Raw genomic sequence first — 22226 nt, 5'->3', positions numbered from 1 at the left:
AACAGATTTAAGTTGAAACAGAAAGGAAGGAGCAGGAGAAAGCAGAAAAATTACAGACTGGTAACTGGCATTTAAGTTCACGCTTATGTGAGTCTGGTCGTGGAACAGTTAATCTTCTGAATGCAGAAGCAAAAGCATATTTATATGGTCAAAGGCTGACATGTTTTAGTTTTCGTTACATAAATGAGCTTACAGAAAGAGTGTAGGATTGGAAAAGAACTGTAGAAGTTGAAGTTTGGAGCCTTTTTATGCAGAAGCAGAAGCCCCTTTGGAAGTTTAGTCGTTGACTGTGCAGGTCAAAGCCTCAATTGTTAAAAGCTGGAACTATTAGCATAATTTTCTTTGCAGGTCTGCTGCTGGTGTATGTGGTCCTCCCTGCTGCTTGCACTGGAAGCTCGTGAGTTTATTTAGACCTGGTTTGGTCTTTAGGTATCAAACTCCCCACAAATAGGTACTCGCACTTGCAGATCTGTGTGAGTCGAAACTAAGGTCCTCCAACGACATGAAGACAATCTAACTACATTGTTTGTGGATCATAAATGTCATTGACGATGTGTTTACATAAGGAGAATGAGAATGCGGAGATGGGAGAATTTGGTCAATTGTAAACAGTTATAATGTGAATCAACTTTATTTTCATTCCGATTCCTGATAGTTAATAAACAACTTTATTTTCAATGACTTGTTATTGTCGTTGAAGGAGGAGAGTTTGGTGGTAAAAAGGCTACGACTCACTGCAGAAAGGGTGGGTTTTAAGGCAGGGGCTGTTTTTTGGAGTTTGGAAATTAATATGCCTACCGCAGAAATTAAACTCGCTTGTGCCAGATTACGTTGTGCCACCACAACGGATAGGGCCAGCTACAACGATCTAGGTATTGAACTCACCTACAGTATGCTTATATCTTACTTACATTCTTGTTTGTTGAACATTAGACATCCTCCAAACCATCGGAGACAAACTTACTACGTCATTTGTGGATAATATATGTCAAAAGAATCCATGGGATGTGCGATCACATTTGGTATCTGGTTTCCTTAGAAGCCTTAGATCCTTGAATGCTTGCATTCACGAGGGAGACCTTTGGTGAACTTAATACGGTCAGTGCAGTAGTCATAGACCATGAACTTGCGCTGCACCCATCGAAGCCTATTTCGTTCTGCAGCATTGAGCCCTTGTTTTGCCCATGAAGCGCCATCCGCTGACCTATTGGTAGATGTGGAGGCACAAGATGGTCCTTGTGACCCAAGGCAAGCGTTGATGTTGAAGTTTCTGTAAGAGGCAGTGAAAGGAGCTAGGTTCCAGTCAGTCTTCACACGCCCACCTTGTGTTGCCCAGTCATCGGCATTCCAAAAAGTTGCATAAATCCTCATGGGTTGGTTTTTAGGGAATGGAAGACCAATTGATTCCAAGTTATTGAACACTCTAATTGGACTATTATCCACCAAGAATCTGCGTAATAGTATGTGTTCCAAGGTGAGTACGATGAAAATATTGGTAAATACTGCCTACTTCCTTGTACCAACGAATTGTACTTTGTAATCTCAAGTGTAAGAAATAATTGTAGATCGGTATTTGGTACCACCAATTAAAATTTACAATGTTGTCAAGTTTATGGTACATGTCGGTGAGTGCTACGTACATAATGTGCTTGGTGTTCCAAACAACGGAGTAATGTGTGGAAGTCCTGAGTGGGATCGAACCATACGCGGAATTGTTGTTCCTTGAGCCCTTGTCCTTGGGAGTAGACATTAGTATGGATAGTGTAGGGTTCCCCAGTTGAGTTGCCCAGAAACTCGAAGTCAATCTCATCATGATTTGAACCTGAAGAAGATAACTGCCTATGCATGCATGCATGCATGCATATGTTTCAACAATTAGCAATGGGTATGCAATATTTATGGAAATAATACCGATGAAATTAATTAAGGCTAGAGATTGAGAGTTGTTACATAAAATGTGGTGACAGTACCAGCTGAGTTTCCAGGTTGCAACTTGATTTGCATATCAAACCTTCCAAATAAGTACTCATTCTTGGATTTGAAACCTGCTCCAGAAGATTTGTCAAGGGAGAGGGTGACAAGTTGTCCATTTTCGAGTACCTTGGCATGTTGATCGCCGAACATAACCTCAAAGTCTTGATAGAAATTATCGGCTGAGGCAACCACGGCCCCCACAGAAATTGTGATCAAAGAAAGAAAAAACGTCATTGAGACCTTAGAAGAACACATTGTTTATTTGAAGAATTTTTATGGGATTTAAAAATCAAATTGAAATTTGTTAGGAGGATAATTTCGAAAACAAGACCCTGAAAACTTCTCAGAAACAGAAAATGAGGAAATATTGTTTACAAAAGTACCTGAAATTTTTCTAGATTTTAACTTTAAAATGTCAAACTAAGAATACAATCTAAATTAATCTTCAGATTGTATCTCAATTTGTGAAAATTGTTTCCGAATCACAGAATGTTGTTTATACGTTGTGGGCAGAGTGGCATGCTGCGTTCGAATAGGTCATGCTGTATTTAGAATATTGAGACTGAATTGTCCAATGTGGTTTCCCTTTGCAAATTAGAATTGTGGCCATGCGACAAACTAGCAACATATTTTTTGGATGATGCCGTTGTAATCAGTCTACGTAACTTCATCATAAATGTTGTTCTTATGACTATATTTAGGACACTAATTAGTAACAGTTATGATCTTCATTACGAGATAATGCAAACACCGTTGACGGATTAATTAAAGAGGTCGAATGAGAGTCAACTAAGACTCGTAAAAAAATGAAATGACACAACATGACTCAATTGCAACTGATCGTAAACCTGGCCATATATGGTAGATATACATGGTCGCGTTTCAAGGAGGGTGATGTGACAAGAAAAAAAAACAGTAATCCTACATATCTTAAATAAAACACTGCAATAAGAAATTTAAATTCTACTAAGATGATTTAATAATGAAGTGCTTTATTCTGGAATCTCAATTCAGCTTACGATGAAAGAATACAACCATGGGACAATAATGTCACATTACAAAATCTTTATTTGTAGAAGAATAATGCTATTCATACTATGTTTTTATACAATATTTTTATACCATTTTAGATGGTATTTGATGTGGACATCCACATCATTTGAATTAATCAGATTTATAAATTTAGTTCATTATTTAATAAACTAATAATTAAGAAAAACTAGTTAATTAAATGATGATTGTACTATACGAGGAGTCTTTATTCTTATTTTCCATGAGTTTTGCAAATTTTTCAAATGATGTGGCTGTCCACTTCAGATGCCACCTAAGGTGGTATAGAAATGTGGTATAAAAATATGGTATGGATAACATTATTCTTTGTAGAACGAAAAAGAGTGCTTCATTAAATGAAGCTAATTACACAAAAGAATGAATGCTGCGTACATGCGAAAGAGGGAATATGTGATGACACTATATCTGGATCTTTAGAACCTTGATCTTCTGCATTCTGCTGGGAGGCCTTGTGGGAAACGTTTAAGGTCATTGCAGTAGTTGTAGATCATGAACTTTTGGTGCACCCATCGAAGCCGGTTTCGGCCTGCTGCATCAAGACCTTGAGTCTGCCATGCACTGTCTCCTACTGAATTGGTAGATGCAGTGGAGGCACATGAGGATGATGAGTCAGCAGTACAAGCATTGGCCTTGAAATTTCTGTAAGAGGCAGTGAAGGGAGCATTGGTCCAGTCTGTCTTCACAAGGCCACCTCTTGTTGCCCAGTCATCTGCATTCCACAGGCTTGAGTAAATCCGCATGGGCTGGTTTTTAGGGAATGGAACTCCAACTGATTCCAGGTTGTTGAACACTCTGATTGGAATGTTGTCCACCAAGAATCTGCACAACATTGATTTGTATATGTATTTAGTTAGTTTTTATTCGGTAACTAGTTAGAACATTGCTTGGCACATGTTACTTATTCATTTCTCATATTTTGATTTGTCTGCAGGAGGAATGACTTCGCACTTGTACGAGCCAAGCATTTTCCTGTTAATTATAGATGAGAAACTTTAAATGAAAATAAATGAATTAACTGTAGGTGTGAAAGTTGCAAACTTACATAATGCGTTGGGTGTTCCATACAATGGAGTAAGTGTGGAAGGCATTTGTGGGATCAAACCAAAGTTGGAACTGCTGCTCTCTGTTCCCTTTTCCTTGGCTGAACACATTGGTATGGAGAGTGTAGGGATCTCCAGATACATTCCCCAAAAACTCAAAGTCGATTTCATCATGAGTTGGACCTTCAGAAGATAACTGCAAATTTGCATTTGGTTTCATAAATTAGCAAAGAAATTATACAAAATATATCTATAGAATTACAAAGGCTACAAATGAGGAGGGTATGTAGTAGTAGTACTACTTACATAGTAGGCAGTGACGGTTCCAGCCGAGTTCCCAGTGACCAACTTGATCTGCATATCAATCCTTCCAAATAAGTACTCATTTTTGGACTTGAAACCAGACCCAGATGCCTGGTCAAGGTTGAGCGTGAGAAGCTGTCCTCCGTTGAGCATCTTGGCACGTCCATCCCCAAATGTAACGTCAAAGTCTTGGTAGAAATTACCAGCTAAGGCAGCCATGACCATCAGAGAAGTTGTGAACAAAGAAAGAAAAAGCACCATATTCACTGGGAGCTTGCAAGAACACATTCTGATGAATGTAGCGTGGATACTGTAGACAGACAGGTAGCAAGAGAATAATGAGCTTCAAGGAGAAATGAGGGTGTGTGTTTGATGCTATAATTCGAGTTCTGAAGTCCTTTTATATAACCAGATACCGCGTCGAATAGAGAGCTGGCGTAATAAAAAAAGTAAAGTTCAAAACTGGCAGTAGGGTTTTCAAATAATTACTTGTATGCTTCTAGCTTTATTTCAGACTTTGAGTGAGGCGGGCCGCGGCGCCACAGGAATTGACTACTTGCATTGCCAAACTCAATAATATACACATATATATATATATGTATGTATGCATATGTGTGTGTGTGTGTGTGTTTGTATATGTATATATGTTGCTGGCTGGAGACAGGTACGTAGTTTCAGACGACAGAGGGTTAAAAGAGAGTCAGGAAGCAGCATGGGAAGCTAGACGTTTGTTATGTGAAAGGGAGAGTCGAGGTTGTGAAGCATTTTTAATTGGTTATTGCGGTGCTACACCACATGTGGACAAAGAGAAAAAGGTATAGGCCGCGTTTGGTTGGTAACGAACTTGTCTCTTTATTATTAATTTGATCTATCAACAGCTATGGATACACAGGGTGCACCTAACATTATTGTATCCTTATTGAGTTCAGGTCAATTAATTAACAGTGTATAGAAACAAATGTAATTCTTTGCAGTTCCCTGCGTGCATCAAACAACATGGAACATAGACATAAAAGCCAATTGAATTGAACAAATTGAATGGACAAAAATGAGGGGAGTGATGTAATTTGGTAATTTGATCTACTAAAATTTGATAGAAAAATAAACAGCCTCAAAGCTTTATTTTGTGTTTCTGAATATTGCTCAAACTGTTGCAGAGCATTACAAGATGTTCTCTTATCAAGATTGAACCACAATTGGTTACTGAAAAAAATTGTGAAACAACATAAAAATTTACATAATAAAGGTAAAATAATAACATATTAATTACAGTTTAAATATATTAATAATAAAATGTTATTACCATATTGGTTGGATTATTACCACTTTGATAAATTCTTTCCACTTTTGCGATGACTTCTCGCCAAGCTTTCAAATCTTTATGTCGATGTTTGTATCTACTCGGTAGAGATTGCTCGGTCTGGATGTGCCTTAAAATTGCTCTACAAATTGCGCATGAATTTTCTTTCATATATTTTTGTGTCACATTGTGCCACGTATTCCAATGGTAACCTTTTTAATTTCTTTTATTTTCGTTGGAAATCCAACGATCTAGATCATCTGACCATTAGAAATCCAACGACTCACAGCAAGTCATCATTTAGCCATTGGGCTCTGCTGCAGAGAGCCCAACCTTGCAGTTTGTCGCCACTCGCGGGTTTCGCGTACCACGCGCTTGACATAAAAAAAAAAGAAAAAAAACAAAGAAGAGGTGGTTAGCATCAGCTTGACCACTGACACAAGGCCGAGGTTCAGATGCTCAAGCATTTGGGCGGCTTTGCTTGGCCCACCATACCGGACCTTGCATCTTTGAACAGGTGGAGGAGTGTTTTGGGGTTGGAGCCTGGAGGGCAAGTTTTGGGCCCCTCCCCTTCCCTTTTACCAAAACATGCTCGAATATCATTTCAAATTAATCACGTATTATTATATATTGAATTTTATCATAAAAACTTAAGTGATATTAGGAATAAGAACTTCTACATATTAATCGTATATTAGTTTATCATGTTTCGTAGCTCCTACTTTTATTGCGCTGAATTTGCAAACCCGTGTCCAGCTTTAACACAAGTTGTGGGCTTTTGCATCAAGTCAATATTCAGAGAACAAAATCATATCATATAACCATACCTAATAATTTGTAACCAAATATATGCTGCCAGTTTTGAAACTTTAATTTATTAAATAATGACAGTCCTATTATTCACGCGGCATACTTTATACTACTTGCTCGAAGGTTTCCAGCATATAAAGGGCTCTCACAACTCCAATTTATACCATCAAACCACAAACTGCTTCATTTCTCTCTAAGAGCAAGTCCAGCCCGTGGTAAATGGCCCGGCACCAAGTGAAGAAAATGGCCCGGCACTGTGTCCATCAGCTCCAGCCCGGAAAATAGGCTGGCACCCAGCCCATGCCAGTCAAGAGGCCAACCCAAAATGGACAGACCCAGAGGCCGGTCCGTGTGCTGGCGCGTGCAACACACGCGGTGGAACCAGCGAGTAGCCGACATCGTCTGCAGCAGTGGGGCCCACGGTGCAGGGCAAGTGGACTGACTCTATCAAAGGGCTACGTGGCCCTCCTCAGAGCCATTGGATTTCCAACGGTAAAAAAAATTTAAATTTCACTTTTAAATTGGACCGTACGATCATAGATCAACGGTCCACGTTTTTTCACCAAAAATTAAAAAAAAAAAAAGGCCCAACGGTCAGAAATTTGACCGTTGGCCACGTGGCGGCGTGTTGGCTATTGGATTTGATTATTTTTCAAATCCAACGGTCCAGATTAATTACAACATTAAAATTTATTAAAAATTAATTAAAAAATGTCAAAATTTTTTTAAAAAATACAGAAAAATTTTAAAAAATTAATTTTTTTTCTATAGTACGATCGGATAATGACACGTGGCGTGACGAAATTGGTTAAAAATCCTATCCGAAATTAAAACTATTTTTTTTTATTATTTTATAAAAAAAATTATTTAATATTTTAAATGGACTGGGTGCCAGCGCATTTTGTAGGGGTGGAGATCGTTTGTGCCAGCGCATTTTTAGACTAGGTGCCAGCACATTTTTTTTGGGGTGGAGATGCTTTGGCCTATTACTGTTCATTGGGTCTATTACTGTTCAATTAAGTGGATAAATGGGCTGGATGCTGGCGCAAAGTGGATAGGGGTGGAGTTGCTCTAAAGCAATCAAAATGTCTTATTCTTCTAAGCTTTCGATGGTGTTTCTTCTTTCTTTGTCCATAACTTGTGTCAAGGCCATGGCTGCCTCGGCTGGCAATTTCTATCAAGACTTTGATTTTACATTTGGCGACGGACGTGCCAAGATACTCAACGGAGGACAGCTTCTCACACTTAACCTTGATCAGGCTTCCGGTTCCGGTTTCAAATCCAAGAACGAGTACTTATTTGGAAGAATTGATATGCAGATCAAGCTTGTTGCCGGTAACTCAGCGGGAACTGTTACTGCCTACTATGTAAGTAGTACTACTACATACCCTCTTAGTTTGTATCCTTGTAACTCTATAAATATGTTTTGTATAATTGCTTTTCTAATTGTGAAACACAATGCATATATGTATTTGCAGTTATCCTCCGAAGGTCTAACTCATGATGAAATCGACTTTGAGTTTTTGGGAAACGTATCCAGAGATCCCTACACTCTCCATACCAATGTGTTCAGCCAAGGAAAAGGGAATAGAGAACAGCAGTTCCACCTGTGGTTTGATCCCACAAAGGCCTTCCACACCTACTCCATTGTTTGGAACACGCAACGCATTTTGTAAGTACTGCATGCATGCACTCACGTGAGGGAGCGTGTTGAGACTATCACTTGTTATTTTTAGATACTTTCTAATACATTTGCAAATCTTATGCAGATTTTTGGTGGATAACATTCCAATCAGAGTGTTCAACAACTTGGAATCAGTTGGAGTCCCATTCCCCAAAAACCAGCCCATGCGGATTTACTCAAGCTTGTGGAATGCAGATGACTGGGCAACAAGAGGTGGCCTTGTCAAGACTGATTGGACTAAAGCTCCCTTCACTGCCTCTTACAGAAACTTCAAGGCCAATGCTTGTACTGCTGGCTCATCATCCTCATGTGCCTCCACTGCATCTACCAATTCAGTGGGGGACAGTGCATGGCAGACTCAAGGGCTCGATGCCGCCGGCCGTAACCGGCTTCGATGGGTGCAACAAAAGTTCATGGTCTACAACTACTGCAATGACCTTAAACGTTTCCCACAAGGCCTCCCAGCGGAGTGCAGAAGATCAAGGTTCTAGAGATCCAGATATCTTACGATACATACATCATCACATTTTCACCGCTCTATGCAGCATTCATTTGTGTAATTAGATTCAATTTATATGATACATTCTTTCTTCGTTTTTCTAATAACGAATGTTTAATGTGACATTATTGTCGCATGTTTTCCTTTACTCTTACAATGTAAGCTGAGTTGAGATTCTGCAATATATATATACATACATATATATATATATATATATATATATATATATATATATATATATATATAGTAGTTCATATTAGTCGATAAAAATTCATAATATTTGATTTTTCTCCTAACAATATCAAGAAAGTGTTCATTAACTGATTTACATAATTACCAACGGTAGTTTTTTTTTGTTAATTACACAACATAATCTGCCCTTCTCCATTACCGCGTAGTCTTGTATGCTGAAAAATGAACAAATCGATCAATCCAAAATTGTCAATCCGGTTTTGCAGTTGTTTTATCTGTTTTGTTTGTGGTTTTGCAGCTTAATTGACACTAAAATTGCCCGAACCGGCAACACTATAGTTTCCATCTCAAGAAAATTGTTGGGGCTTGAATAAAATGTGATTTAATATCTTTTTCTTTCTGGCGTACTCAATCCTGGTTGTTTAGGTTTTACGTTCGTGGAAGAAAAATATGTTATTTTCATTATGTCTCGTCGCTTTATTGTTTTAGGTATTTTGGTATTTTCTCATAATGTTTCGTTGCTGATATATATAATCAACATTGTGGTAATTTAGCCTCACAATGAGTTAGTAATAATGTTGTTCATATTTACTTTTGACGAGAATTGAACCTAAGACCTTTTATTTAGAAGTGTAGAAGAATACCACTAAACTGTAGGATAAAAATAAAAAGTTAACCATAAAAGATTAAACTAACTAAAATCCACCCATGGGGCAAATGTGTAATTAACAAAAAAAATTAAAAAGAAAAGGAAATAAGTAGAAGAAGAGAAGTGGCTAGCATTGGCACCACAGCTTTTTGGGCTTTGTCGCAAACCAAGTCTCACTAAGATCCATTAAGAATGGCACCCATCGCCTTATCCTGAAAATTAACAGGTAGAAATGCAGTCGACCTCATCAGCTCTACTGCGCAAATGCTCTTACCCTCTTCCCCTTAACCACTTCCTCTTCCACTTCCATCATCGACACCCTTGCAAAACCCTCAACTTCCTTCCTCTCCCCCTAAAACCCCAAACCCACTCCGCAAACCACTGCGCGCTTTCCATCTCTCATACCAACAGTTGCAGCAGAGAGCACCAGGAGCAGAGCCAGAAGCACACCAATGGCGATTCCGACCGTTATCAGAACGAGTTGTTGTTTCTGCAGTTGAACTCCTCCGGCGATACCGAGGCCGGCAGTAATCAAAGCCCAGAAGCCCCAAACGACGAACGAGGACGAGACCAAAGAGAGAGCGAAGCCGATAATTCCGAGGGACTTTTGACAAACATGTGGTGGGCAGACGTGAAAGCCGCACTGGGACAAAGGTTCAACTTTGGAGCCATAGTTCGTTCTGTCATGGTGCTCACAAAAGACAAGCACTTGGCTTTGCCGCATGTTTCTGTGCCTGATGTTAGGTACATTGATTGGCCTGAGTTGCATAGAAGGGGTTTCAAGGGTGTTGTGTTCGACAAGGATAATACTATCACTGCACCTTATTCCTTGACGCTTTGGGGCCCTCTTGGGTCTTCGTTGGAGCAGTGTAAATCCGTTTTCGGGCCCGATATCGCGGTGTTCAGTAACTCGGCTGGTAATTTTTGGCAGAACCCATCTGAAAATTTTAGTTGTTTTTGTTGTTGGTTACGTTTGTTTGTCAACGTAATGATTTTGGTTTCATGGTTAGGGCTTTATGAGTATGACCATGATGGTTCAAAAGCTAGGGAGCTTGAAGGGGCAGTTGGAATTAAAGTCATAAGACATAGTAAGTGTTTGTTTGTCCTTTTTTCTGTTGCAAAGTTTTTGAATCTCATTTTTTATAAACCAAATTCCATTTGAAAAGAGTAGGTTGGTTAAATACAAGTTTTCCATAGGACTTACAGATTTTATGCAGTATTGATGTGGTTATTTTTGTCTTATGTTATAGGAGTGAAGAAACCAGCTGGAACATCTGAAGAGATCGAGAAGCATTTTGGTTGTAAATCTTCACACCTAATTATGGTAGAGAAGATTCATAGACCTCTTGAATTGTTTTATTTGATCTTTGTCCGAATTATAATATAGGGGTGTGCTATCCACACACCCCATTTTACTTCTCACTCACCCCTTGATAATTTTTGTACGTTGATCTTCTTTAATTCATCCGATCCGATGGCCGAAAATTAAAAAGGTGTGTGAGAAGTAAAATGGGGTGTGTGGATATCACAGCCCATAATATATTGACTCATGGGGTATTTTTGTTTGTTGTAGGTGGGAGATCGGCCTTTCACTGATATTGTCTATGGAAATCAAAATGGCTTTCTCACTATTTTAACTGAACCGTTGAGTCTCAATGAGGAGCCGTTCATTGTTAGGCAGGTTGGTTTTTGTTTCTTCTCAAATCCTTTTCATACACTGAAGGTGAATGTCATGTCATTTTCTCTTTTCCAAACAAAAAATGTTATAAAATCTGATTAGGCTGTTGTTGAAAGCAAATGGTTGTCTCTTTCTCACTTGGGTAAACAAAAAAATCAATCTGCTAAATCTTAATTTGTGAAATACCTTAGTTTGTGGTGTCAGTCCTTGTTCTCCATTTTGTCCATGATTTTTTTCCTTGTGGTTTTTAGGATAGTTTAGAATCCTCTTATGAGCTGACTTATAGGGTATGGATGGTGAAAAATCCCAGGTTGTAGCAAACCAAATATAAAGAAGATAAGGAGGGAAATCAAACTAAAAATCACTATCTTCCAAAGAAAGAATAAAAGGACCATCCAATAGTATAGAGTTCGAACGATTCTTCGGACTCATACAAGAATATCTTGCGATCTCACCCCTTCAAAAGTTTGACTTGTAGGTTCTTTTTAAGTTCACTCAAACAAGAACAAATGAGCAGCTCCCATATTTCCAAATGTCACGAGTCATTTTTTCCCAGTTTGTGCCAATTTGAGAGTGACTTGAAAACAGACCGTGCAAAAACAAAGCTACTTCAAATCTCATAGTGGCTGTGCGGGTGAAGAAAAATAATATTAAGGGAATCAAGGACTCTGAATCTTGTTCTAAAGAAATAAAAATGGCGCAAAGGCCTTCTATGCTACCTAGAAGGGTTTCATCTAACATCGTTGTTGCCTGAGATACATATTCTGACCAATTTTTATGCCCTCTGATCCTCTCCCTTTTGAACTTATAATCACACACACACTTCCAAAACATTTTATGAAGTTTCAAACTCCCAATCATGACATGGAAACCCCTCTGGAATATGGTATAACAATGGTCACCATCTTGGTAAAAAGACTAGGCTGTGTAGTGTTTTTAGATTCAGCGTTGGTACCGGAGGCCAGTGTTTTTAGATGCAGCAACAACCACCACTTATCCCACTAAGTGGGGTAGGCTGTAGAACGCCACTATGCTATGTTTTGCGCCAAGTCTTCCGCTAGCTCCAAGTACTCCATGTCTTTTCTTAAAGTCTCTTTCCAAGTCCTCATAGGTTTTTCTCTACCCCTTTGGCCGCGAGCCTTTATGCAAAAGAAATGAAAATTCTTTTTCTTCATAATTTAGACTTATTGTGTTAGATACTTTGACTGTATCTACACTGCAATTTATGTTTTTCTATTATCGGAATTAAAGGTCTAAGTTTCTGTCATTTGTCTCTGAACATTTGCTTGTAACAATTGCAGGTGAGGAAACTAGAAACATCCCTTGTGATTCATTGGTTTAAGAAAGGGTTAAAGCCCACCAGTCATAGGCTGTTGCCTGATGGCAAGCAGTGTGTCAAACATCCACCACCCCTGTAAGAATTTTTATTGATATAATTCAAAAACAAAGTTCTTCTGTCAGTCCTAGTGATTTTGTTAGTTTCACCATTTGTTGATTTAAAGCAATGAGAAAATATTTAGTTTCTTTCTCCAGTAAATTGAGTAATATTTTACCCCGGCTTCATGAAAGGAAAAATAAAGAATAAAAGAGAAATGAAAGTGAAAATAAAAAAGGCCAAAAAATTCAGGCAGTCCAATTCAACCTTAACTAAGATCACTTTCTGTTGAAAAAACCCGCACACTGGACCTTGTTCTTTGATGTAACCAACGGCTATAGACTAAACTAGCAAATATAGAAAACTTAGAAACACACAAGAATTATACTGGTTCGGCAGAACTTATGCCTACGTCCAGTTGTGATTTCCCTAGGTAGAGAAATCACCACTTCTTTGATTAATAATAGAGATTACAGAACTTATGCAAACCCTAGAACTAATCTCAAACCTCTCTGCTGTTTGGCTGTTTTCTCTCTCTGCTGAAAATCAGCCTTGCCGCACCCTATTTATAGATATAGGGTTGGCTTACATGTCCTTTACAGATTATAATTCCTATTCTAAGTGGAATAGGAAAATAGACTTCCTTTCCAATTCCAAATAGACTTCTAGGATTTCTAATCTAAATTGAATAAGGAAACTAAGATTCTTTCCTAGCCCTTTTAGGAGAAGAATTGGTGCACCCTTTCCCTAAAACAATCCTAAACAGAAAAGGACACAAATTGACGAGCCAAAAACTAACAATCTCCACCTTGGTGAGTCAAACCAAGTCTTGATCGTTTGCACCCCAGAGTATCTTTGAACCTTCTTGAAGTAGCTCTGGAAAACTTCAAGAGTCTTCACCTTGGCAACCTCCTTCTTGCCTCATTGCACCTCAGGTGAGGAGGTGCTCCACTTTAATCAATCAACGAGATTGATCAAGTTCAAACAATGCTTGAACTTCTTGGCCGACACTATCTTTGTAAGGAAATCTGCGGCATTGTCATCTGTATGAACCTTTTCAATCCAAATTTCCTTAGACTCCACCCAATCTCTGATTCTGTGATACCTTGCTTCAATGTGCTTTGATCTTCCAGAAAAAACCTGATTCTTTGCCAAGTGAATGGCACTTTGACTATCACACTTAAGCTTCACACAATCTTGAGTGATTCCCATTTGACTAACCAAGCCACTAAGCCAAATTGCTTCCTTTCCAGCTTCGGCCAATGCAATATACTCTGCCTCTGTGGTCGATAAAGCTGTAATTGGTTGCAGTAGTGCCCTCCAACTGATTGGTCCTCCTGCGCATGTAAACACATAACCAGAAGTTGACCTTCTCTTGTCCAAGTCCCCTGCATAATCGGCATCCACATATCCTAGCACCCCTGCATTTTCCTTTTGCTTCTCAAACATAATCCTTTGTCGCCAAGAACCCTTCAAATAACGCAAAATCCACTTGACTACATCCCAATGTTGCTTTCCTGGATTTGCCATGTATCTGGAAACGACACTGATTGCTTGAGCTATGTCAGGACGTGTGCATACCATTGCATACATGAGGCAGCCCACGGCATTAGCATAAGGCACCTTCTTCATTTCTTGTTGCTCTTCCTCGGACGTAGGACACTGTTGTCCACTTAACCTGAAGTGTGCTGCCAAAGGAGTCGAAACTACCTTTGCTTCTTGCATGTTGAACTTCTCAAGAACCTTCTGAATATACTTGGCTTGTGATATCCAAATCCTTCCAGCGGTCCTATCTCTCTGAATTTCCATGCCAAGGATCTTCTGTGCGGCACCTAGATCCTTCATGTCAAACTCCTCGCTCAACATCCTTTTCAAGTCTTGAATTCTAGACTTGTCTTGACAAGCAATTAACATGTCATCCACATATAGCAATAGCAATATGATCATCCCATCTTGGAACACATGATAGTACACACAACAGTCATACAAACACCTTCTAAAATTAATTTTCAGCATGAATGAATCAAACCTCTTGTACCACTGTCTTGGAGACTGTTTCAGGCCATACAGGGACTTCCTTAGCTGACATACTAGGTTTTCTTTCCCATATTCAACAAACCCTTCTGGTTGAGCCATGAATATCGTCTCCTCTAAATCCCCATGAAGAAACGCTGTCTTCACATCCATCTGCTCAATCTCCATGTCATGCTGAGCTGCCATTGCTAAAAGCAATCGGATAGAAGTATGCTTGACTACAGGTGAAAAGATCTCATCATAATCCACCCCTTCCTTTTGTGAGTACCCCTTAGCCACGAGCCTTGCTTTGAATCTCACGGCATCTTGTTCATGTAGTCCTTCCTTTTTCCTAAATACCCACTTGCATCCAACTAGCTTTCTGTCTTTGGGTTTAGGAACCAACTCCCAAACAGAGTTCTTGTAAAGAGACTCCATTTCCTCTGTCATAGCACTTATCCAACTATCTCGCTCATCACTTGCTATAGCTTCTCGATAAGTAGTCGGATCTCCTTGACTAATGTTAAGAGCATAATTAACTTCGTTTTGGTCAAACCCAAACCTGTCAAGTTTCTTCTTGTTCCGCTTAGGTTTGTCCAGTGCTATGCATCTTTGGAATGCAGGTGGATTGTTGGGTGGAGTTTGACTCCTTTGGGATATCTGGCGGATTGGAGTACCTTCAATCTGTCCTATTTCTTGCTCCACCTGATTCCTAACTGGTGAATGATGCTGATGCTCTTCTTCTTCCTCAAAACCATCAGATTCGGCCTCTTGCTCAATTTGCTCCACCTGAGCTTCTTCCTCATCTGACCTGATTAACGGAATCTTTGTTGCTTCTATTTCAGCATCATCCTTCTTCTCCCTACTGCTCTCGACTTTATTCAGAGGCATGGTTGTCTCATCAAAGACAACATCTCGACTGACAACCTTTTTCCTGTTGTTGAAATCCCAAAGCTTGAAACCCTTCACTCCTTTCTCAAAACCTAGGAATATGCAATGTATAGACTTCGGTTTGAGCTTGGACCTTTCATCACTTGGAATATGTGCATAAGCACTACAGCCGAACACCCTGAGCTTGGAATAATCCACCGGCTTCTCAGACCATACCTCTTCTGCACTCTTAAAACCGAGAACTGTAGATGGTGATCTGTTAATCAAATAACTTGCATGATTAACAGCCTCTGCCCAAAAACTATCAGGCAATCCTGCATGAAATCGCATGCTCCTTTCTCTCTCCATGAGAGTTCGGTTCATCCTCTCAGCAGCTCCATTTTGTTGGGGATTCTTCTTTACTGTGAAGTGCCTTATGATGCCTTCCTGCTTGCAGTAATCGGTGAACTCCTTACTTGTATATTCACCTCCATTGTCACTTCTCAGATACTTGATCTTTCTTCCAGTTTGATTCTCGGTTTCTGTTTTCCATTTCTTGAACTTCGCAAAAACCTCGGATTTCTGCTTCATGAAATAAATCCAAATCTTCCTAGAAAAATCATCCATGAAAGTAACAAAATACCTGGCTCCACCATTTGATTTAGTTGGAGCAGGACCCCAAACATCTGAGTGAATATAGCTGAGTCGCTCCTTACTTCGGCTATCTGCACTGCTACTTGCGAATGATACCTTTCTTTGCTTCCCAAGAACACAGTATTCACAAAAGTCCAGTTTGCAAGCTGACACGCCTTCCAACAGGCCTTGCTTGTGTAATTCTTGCAATCCCTTCTGGCTTATGTGCCCGAGCCTATGATGCCATAGTTCAGTCTTGTCTTCTATACTTTGATTTACAGAAACAGCTGCTCCCCCGACTATAGTGGTCCCAATTAACTTATACAACTTATTGGGTTGTAGGTCACCCCGCATTACCACTAGCGAACCTTTGGTTACCCTGAGTCTTCCTTTTTAGATTTGTACCCATAACCGGCCTCATCTAAAGTACCCAAGGAAATCAAATTCTTTCTTAGTCTAGGGACATACCTGACGTTCCCCAAAGCTCGTATCATCCCATCGAACATTCTGATTCGAACAGTGCCGATTCCTCTTACAGGACATGAAGAATCATCCCCCATTAAGACTTCCCCGCTGCTGACTTCTTTGTAAGTATCGAACCATTCTTTTACTGCACACATATGAAACGTGCATCCAGTATCCAAAATCCAATTGGAAGCCTTGGAGCCCGATGTTACCGAAAGAAGTTTCCCGTCACTCTCATGTTCGGTGACTGCACTAGCGGAACCTGAGCTTCCTTCCATCTTGGCTTTCTTTTCTTTCCAAATCTTGCAGTTCCTCTTCCAATGATCGGCTGAACCACATTCGAAGCAACCTTCCTTCTTTTCCTTTTTCTTCTTGGATTTTGACCTACCTCTGTTGCCAGTTTTCTCTTCCCTTGTCTTTTCCCGCCCCCTCTCCTTGCCTTTGGCATAAAGGCCTTGAGAGCTTTCAGTTATATCATCTAGTTTAGCATATGACTGAAGAGCTTGAATTACGTCTTCAAGCTTCAAGGACTCTTTTCCAAACATTAGAGTTGTTCGAAAGTGCTTGAAAGACGAAGGTAGAGACCTTAGCAGGATGATAGCCATATCATCATCTTTGTAAGTTTCTTCGACTTTCTGAAGATTAGCTATGCAATTCTGGAACCTGCATACGTGATCTTCAATATCACCTCCTTCTTCTAGTCGAAGCCCGAATAGTTCATCCTTTAGAAAAAGTTTATTGGACACGGTTTTGCCCATATAAACATTCTCCAATTTTTCCCATGCTTCCTGGGCAGACATCTTTTCGGTGATGTGTGACCGAACTGATCTTGTGAGATGGATCTCGATGGAACTCTTGGCCTTCTTGAGAACCTTATTCCATGCTGCTTCTGTCATGCTTTCCGGCTTCTTACCATCAAGTGCATCATCCAAATCCTGCTGTATCAGTACGTTCTTCATCATCCTTTGCCAGTCCGTGAAGTCATCCTTGCCGTCAAAGGGTTTTAACGCAGGTCCTTGATCCGCATTCATCTTCCCTTTTAACATCGTAGAACACCTTGATCCTAGCTCTTGATACCAATTGTTGAAAAAACCCGCACACTGGACCTTGTTCTTTGATGTAACCAACGGCTATAGACTAAACTAGCAAATATAGAAAACTTAGAAACACACAAGAATTATACTGGTTCGGCAGAACTTATGCCTACGTCCAGTTGTGATTTCCCTAGGTAGAGAAATCACCACTTCTTTGATTAATAATAGAGATTACAGAACTTATGCAAACCCTAGAACTAATCTCAAACCTCTCTGCTGTTTGGCTGTTTTCTCTCTCTGCTGAAAATCAGCCTTGCCGCACCCTATTTATAGATATAGGGTTGGCTTACATGTCCTTTACAGATTATAATTCCTATTCTAAGTGGAATAGGAAAATAGACTTCCTTTCCAATTCCAAATAGACTTCTAGGATTTCTAATCTAAATTGAATAAGGAAACTAAGATTCTTTCCTAGCCCTTTTAGGAGAAGAATTGGTGCACCCTTTCCCTAAAACAATCCTAAACAGAAAAGGACACAAATTGACGAGCCAAAAACTAACACTTTCGTCATTGTATTTAGAGTTTGATTAACGACATATATGGCAAGGAATAGAAGTTTGTGGTAGCAGATGTGTATGTCTAAAGTACATATATCAAGCTTTTAAGAGTTGAATGAATCCCTAAAATGATATGGCTCAACAATTAAGGGTGTGCACCATGAGTTTTTAAAGGCAAAACCCTAATTACACCAGTTGTATAATTATGGCAGATATATGAATATGACGCATATTACCCTTTTGACTATTGTATGGCTTGGAAAACTTAATCATGGCCGAGAAGCGGAGAGAAACTTAGCTAGACCGGTTTCATACCCCCTCCCTCTCTATCCCTCCTCTTGTAGAGGTCATGAACTTGTGACATGCAAGTTTTTCTCAGACAAGAGAGCCTTCATGGGCAAATATTTAGGAATTGCAAGGGTTTTGCACTTACGGTAGAAACTTAATTCAATGGCTTGTAGTGCCATTTAGCAAAAAACTTTACCAGCAATGCAAGGCATCCTAGTGTTTGGAGTCACTTCTGTATTAGTAAGGAAAATAAATATGGGGGGAGCAGGACATGGATGGAGAGGTTTTACTGTCTCTTCAGGTTCTCAATCGTAGTCATAATTTACTTAGAGGAGAAATACCACTGCAGTTTGGAGAACTGGAAAAATTAGAAGCAGTGTATTTGTCGCACAATGCTCTCTGGTTCCTTCCCATCCATTTTTGGTAAAATGTTACACTTGACGCTATTGATTTATCCTACAATCAACTGGAGGGTCCTCTTGCAAACATCGAAGCCTTCAACGAGGCTCCAATTGAGGATTTAGAGAATAATAAAGGCTTGTTTGGTAATGCCACTGGCCTGAAGGTGTGCCAATCTACCCTAAGAAACAGGAAAACGAACAACAATAATACCACTCTGATTGCAGCCCTTGTTTCAGGATATCTGTTTCTTGGGTTCATTGTAGTTGTGATTCTCTACATTCACCTCCCTCGCCAGATTGCAAAAGAACAGACAATGCCAAGAGAATTACAAACCAAAGATCTCTACACAGTTTGGAGCTTTGATGGAAGATTAGTGTATGAGGACAATGTTGAAGCTATAAAGGAAAATGACTAGGAACATTGTGTAGGAACAGGGGGCCATGCAAGTGTTTACAAAGCTAAGGTGCAAACAGGCCAGATTATTGCAGAGAAGAAACTTCACACGCTACCAGGGTGGGATAGAAAACCTAAAGGCTTTTGAGAGTAAGATTCGTGCACTCTCAGGAATCTGCCATCGCAACATTGTGAAGCTGTATGGCTATGTGCACATCCACGGCAGTCATTCTGGGTTTACCAGTTTCTGGAAGGAGGAAGCTTAGAAGGGTTACTAAGCAGTGACAAAGAAGCAACTATGTTTGAATGGATTTCAAGGATAAATCTGGTCAGAAGTGTGGTGAGCGCTTTATCCTACATGCACCATGATTGCTTGCCTCCAATTGTTCATCAAGACACATCAAGCAAGAATATCTTGATGGATTTAGAGCATGCTGCTTATGTCTCCGATTTTGGCACAGCTAGAATATTGAAGCCTTACTCTTCCAAATGGACTTCATTTGCAGGCACATTTGGATACACTGCTCCAGGTAGTTATTTCTTATTGTTATAATTTGTCACAATAAGCATATAATATCTGAGTGCAATAACAGTTGCACCCATACGTTTTTGTTTACTATGAAACGGAGTTTTGAATTGTTTTGTCGGGTTTGCAGAGTTTGCTTACACAATGGAAGTGAATGAAAAATCTGATGTCTATAGCTTTGGAGTGTTAACTTTGGAAGTGATCATGGGAAAGCATCCGAGAGATCTCATGATCTCAGTTCTCTCCTCGACAATATCAACTGTGCTTAATACACCGTTGACGGACATTTTGGACCAAAGGCTTTCACCTCCAAGAGATCAAGTTGCAGAGAAAGTGACGTTTCTTGTGAAGCTTGCATTTTCATGCTTGCCAACCCACAATCTCGGTCTACCAAGCAACAGGTTTCCCAGGAGCTAACAAATATTTCAAGGGCACCTTTACCACCCTCATTTGACAAGGTTACCTTGGGGCATCTTGTTAACAATGCTTAATTTCCTCAGTATCTGCATCAAATATTTTCGACAAGTTTAAGATTGTGTATCCAAATTTCGCTCTCTCTGACCATATAGTAATTTCTCTCAATATACCATTGTTTATATATGGCTATTGTCTTTTTAGTCTCTTCCAGCTACATTATTGATTAAAAGTTTGTAACCTATTCTAAAACTAGTTCACCTGTCCAATCATTTTGATGATTTTACCATTTTTAGGCAATGAGACAAACGTTCTCTTGGTCACTTGGGGTGTGTTTGAGATGATATAGTAGTTGATAGCTGTGAGTGCATCAGTCATTTTTAATGTCCACCGGGATTGCAGTTTTGTTGTAGCTTTGTATAATCGTAATACTATATGATGCTTTTACCATTGGCATTGCATAAGTTTTATCTGGTCCCATAGGGTCACAGGATTAACTTAGTTGTTCGGCTGATGTTTGCGAGAAAATTGTGTTATCCTTGTTGTTTAGAAATAATTTTCGATTTTGATCAGAAGGATTGTCAATTTTTGTGGATAATTTTAGTTATTTTCAATTTTATGGTGTTGATCACAGTAGCAGCATCCCTTCTTTCACTATAATTTTAGCTTTGTATATGCTTTCTTCAGACGCTTACTTAAAACCAACTTAGTAAAAAGGATTTAATATTAACAGTTGGTCTCGTTTTCTCTTAAACAGTTTGATTCGGATTTGATTTAAAGAGGAAACAGTGCTTTTGAGCATTTCGTGTCTTGACTTCCTAAGGTTCATTGTTTCTTGTTATCAGACGTACTAGAAAGGTCGACGTATAAAAGATAAATACAACAAAGGTCATCAACTGTTTAGAAACTTTACCTATACTGACAATCTCAATATTGGCTTGTTGACAAGTGACCTAGAACAAGACAATGATTGTTACTCTTGTGTTTGCATGGGGTAAGCTTTTGTTACTCCCTTTTGATATTGTTAGGAAATAGAAAGGAATTAGAAATATGCAAGTTGAAAAGGAACAGATTCTATTAAATAAGTTTACAACTAAATGAATCCAAAGCTTGCCTATGACAACCCGTCCCTTTTACGATTTTATAAATTTTAAAAGCGTGAGTTGACAAAATGCCCTTAGAAGAGAGATTGTTGACTTTCTTTGACTGTCTTTTCGTGGCATGTACGAGCTATTATTTTACCATATTCTTGAAGTACTTGACGGTATCAACGCATAGGCGCACGTGGACATGAATTTAGAGTTATGACGAAGATTTTACAAACTACGGAGTGTGATGGGCGTTTTGGTAAATTCACGTTATGGGAGATATTTTTCTGTATTTTCATTGGTGACTTTGAGTTGTGTGTCATGTGGGGCCCACACCCCACTTTTTCCCTCTATCCCGTGTCTCCCAATCCCTAGAAATCCCTTTTTTTTTCAACTCTCCACTCATTTGCTGCCACCTCATCTCTCCTTCCCTCATTTCACTCTTTCACATCTCTCGACTTCGTCTTATCTCTCTCTCTGCAAGTGCACAAAAACCGGACCATACCACCCTCGCCGTTTCGGCGAGCACCACCACCACAAACGTAGGCTAGTCATGAACCACCACCGACTGCCATGATTTCCTTTCCCTCATCCCTCACCTCTCTTTCTTGCCCGTTCTCCTCTTCTATGCAGTTATGCAGACTTTACCACGATGAAGTATCGTCGTCTTCCGTCTAAACCATCGAAACCAGACCACTAGCCTCGAAGAGAGATCACCATCGTCGTCATCCAGTCAATTCAGTGTACCCTGGTTCGAGATGTGGTTGTTGAAGGAAGATTTGTGAAAAACATGTTCATTTAAGCAACATCAATAGCATGCAATTAACAATTAAAGGCGGAATCATGCTTGTATGCACTTAAAACAAAACATTTACCCATGAAATTCAAAGCCTAGTAGATAGGTGAACCAAGACTCAACTCAAAACAAAGTGAGTTGAGAAATCAATACCTTTGTAGATTCCTCTTTG

The 22226-nt window shown here is 39.5% G+C and overlaps 4 protein-coding genes and 1 pseudogene across 6 annotated transcripts; 3 read left to right on the top strand and 2 right to left on the bottom strand.

Annotated features, from left to right (window-relative positions):
• Positions 1 to 1044: 1044 nt before the first annotated feature.
• On the bottom strand, positions 1045 to 2229 carry LOC103966819 (annotated as a pseudogene).
• A 1093-nt stretch (positions 2230 to 3322) lies between these two features.
• On the bottom strand, positions 3323 to 4771 carry LOC103966177 (xyloglucan endotransglucosylase protein 1). Its single transcript, XM_009379335.3, has 3 exons — positions 4392 to 4771; positions 4088 to 4281; positions 3323 to 3864 (listed from the first exon to the last, which is right to left on the bottom strand). The coding sequence occupies exons 1-3, from the start codon at positions 4674 to 4676 to the stop codon at positions 3459 to 3461; spliced, it is 885 nt and encodes a 294-aa protein (XP_009377610.2). The 5' UTR covers positions 4677 to 4771; the 3' UTR covers positions 3323 to 3458.
• Positions 4772 to 7570: 2799 nt separating this feature from the next.
• Positions 7571 to 8940, top strand: LOC103966186 (xyloglucan endotransglucosylase protein 1-like). The gene is made up of 3 exons (XM_009379346.3): positions 7571 to 7865; positions 7977 to 8170; positions 8268 to 8940. Exons 1-3 carry the CDS (start codon positions 7584 to 7586, stop codon positions 8671 to 8673), a joined length of 882 nt encoding a protein of 293 aa, XP_009377621.3. The 5' UTR covers positions 7571 to 7583; the 3' UTR covers positions 8674 to 8940.
• A 779-nt stretch (positions 8941 to 9719) lies between these two features.
• Positions 9720 to 20493, top strand: LOC103966212 (phosphatidylglycerophosphate phosphatase 1, chloroplastic/mitochondrial). 3 transcript variants are annotated; one of them, XM_048592102.1, is made up of 7 exons: positions 9720 to 10439; positions 10533 to 10610; positions 10773 to 10846; positions 11096 to 11203; positions 12502 to 12614; positions 19133 to 19760; positions 19887 to 20493. In XM_048592102.1, the coding sequence occupies exons 1-6, from the start codon at positions 9755 to 9757 to the stop codon at positions 19209 to 19211; spliced, it is 1137 nt and encodes a 378-aa protein (XP_048448059.1). In that variant the 5' UTR covers positions 9720 to 9754; the 3' UTR covers positions 19212 to 19760; positions 19887 to 20493. The 3 variants fall into 3 exon arrangements, with proteins under 3 accessions (XP_048448059.1, XP_048448058.1, XP_048448060.1); XM_048592101.1 differs by having other exon boundaries at positions 19074 to 19760; XM_048592103.1 differs by lacking the exon at positions 12502 to 12614 and having other exon boundaries at positions 19074 to 19760.
• Positions 19589 to 20173, top strand: LOC103966197 (probable leucine-rich repeat receptor-like protein kinase At1g35710). The gene is made up of 2 exons (XM_009379353.3): positions 19589 to 19760; positions 19887 to 20173. The coding sequence occupies exons 1-2, from the start codon at positions 19589 to 19591 to the stop codon at positions 20171 to 20173; spliced, it is 459 nt and encodes a 152-aa protein (XP_009377628.2).
• Positions 20494 to 22226: the final 1733 nt, after the last annotated feature.

Source organism: the organism of the source record quoted next, unplaced genomic scaffold (genome assembly GCF_019419815.1).
Source record: "Pyrus x bretschneideri cultivar Hongxiangsu unplaced genomic scaffold, Pyrus_bretschneideri_v1 Contig37, whole genome shotgun sequence".
NCBI classification, from domain to species: domain Eukaryota; kingdom Viridiplantae; phylum Streptophyta; class Magnoliopsida; order Rosales; family Rosaceae; genus Pyrus; species Pyrus x bretschneideri.
The sequence above is the reverse complement of the archived record's forward strand: the minus strand, read 5'-3'. Positions and strand labels throughout refer to the sequence as shown.

What these genes read in the sequence shown, in the direction of transcription:
- LOC103966177 (XM_009379335.3), bottom strand. Translation starts at nt 4,676, where the DNA reads ATGTGTTCTTGCAAGCTCCCAGTGAATATGGTGCTTTTTCTTTCTTTG. An exon ending in GAACCGTCACTGCCTACTAT is followed by an intron (nt 4,282 to 4,391) that starts GTAAGTAGTACT and finishes GCAAATTTGCAG; the next exon opens with TTATCTTCTGAAGGTCCAAC. An exon ending in TGGAACACCCAACGCATTAT is followed by an intron (nt 3,865 to 4,087) that starts GTAAGTTTGCAA and finishes AATGTTGTGCAG; the next exon opens with ATTCTTGGTGGACAACATTC.
- LOC103966186 (XM_009379346.3), top strand. Translation starts at nt 7,584, where the DNA reads ATGTCTTATTCTTCTAAGCTTTCGATGGTGTTTCTTCTTTCTTTGTCC. An exon ending in GAACTGTTACTGCCTACTAT is followed by an intron (nt 7,866 to 7,976) that starts GTAAGTAGTACT and finishes ATGTATTTGCAG; the next exon opens with TTATCCTCCGAAGGTCTAAC. An exon ending in TGGAACACGCAACGCATTTT is followed by an intron (nt 8,171 to 8,267) that starts GTAAGTACTGCA and finishes AATCTTATGCAG; the next exon opens with ATTTTTGGTGGATAACATTC.
- LOC103966197 (XM_009379353.3), top strand. Translation starts at nt 19,589, where the DNA reads ATGCACCATGATTGCTTGCCTCCAATTGTTCATCAAGACACATCAAGC. An exon ending in ATTTGGATACACTGCTCCAG is followed by an intron (nt 19,761 to 19,886) that starts GTAGTTATTTCT and finishes TCGGGTTTGCAG; the next exon opens with AGTTTGCTTACACAATGGAA.
- LOC103966212 (XM_048592101.1), top strand. Translation starts at nt 9,755, where the DNA reads ATGCAGTCGACCTCATCAGCTCTACTGCGCAAATGCTCTTACCCTCTT. An exon ending in AATCTTCACACCTAATTATG is followed by an intron (nt 10,847 to 11,095) that starts GTAGAGAAGATT and finishes TGTTTGTTGTAG; the next exon opens with GTGGGAGATCGGCCTTTCAC. An exon ending in AGCCGTTCATTGTTAGGCAG is followed by an intron (nt 11,204 to 12,501) that starts GTTGGTTTTTGT and finishes TAACAATTGCAG; the next exon opens with GTGAGGAAACTAGAAACATC.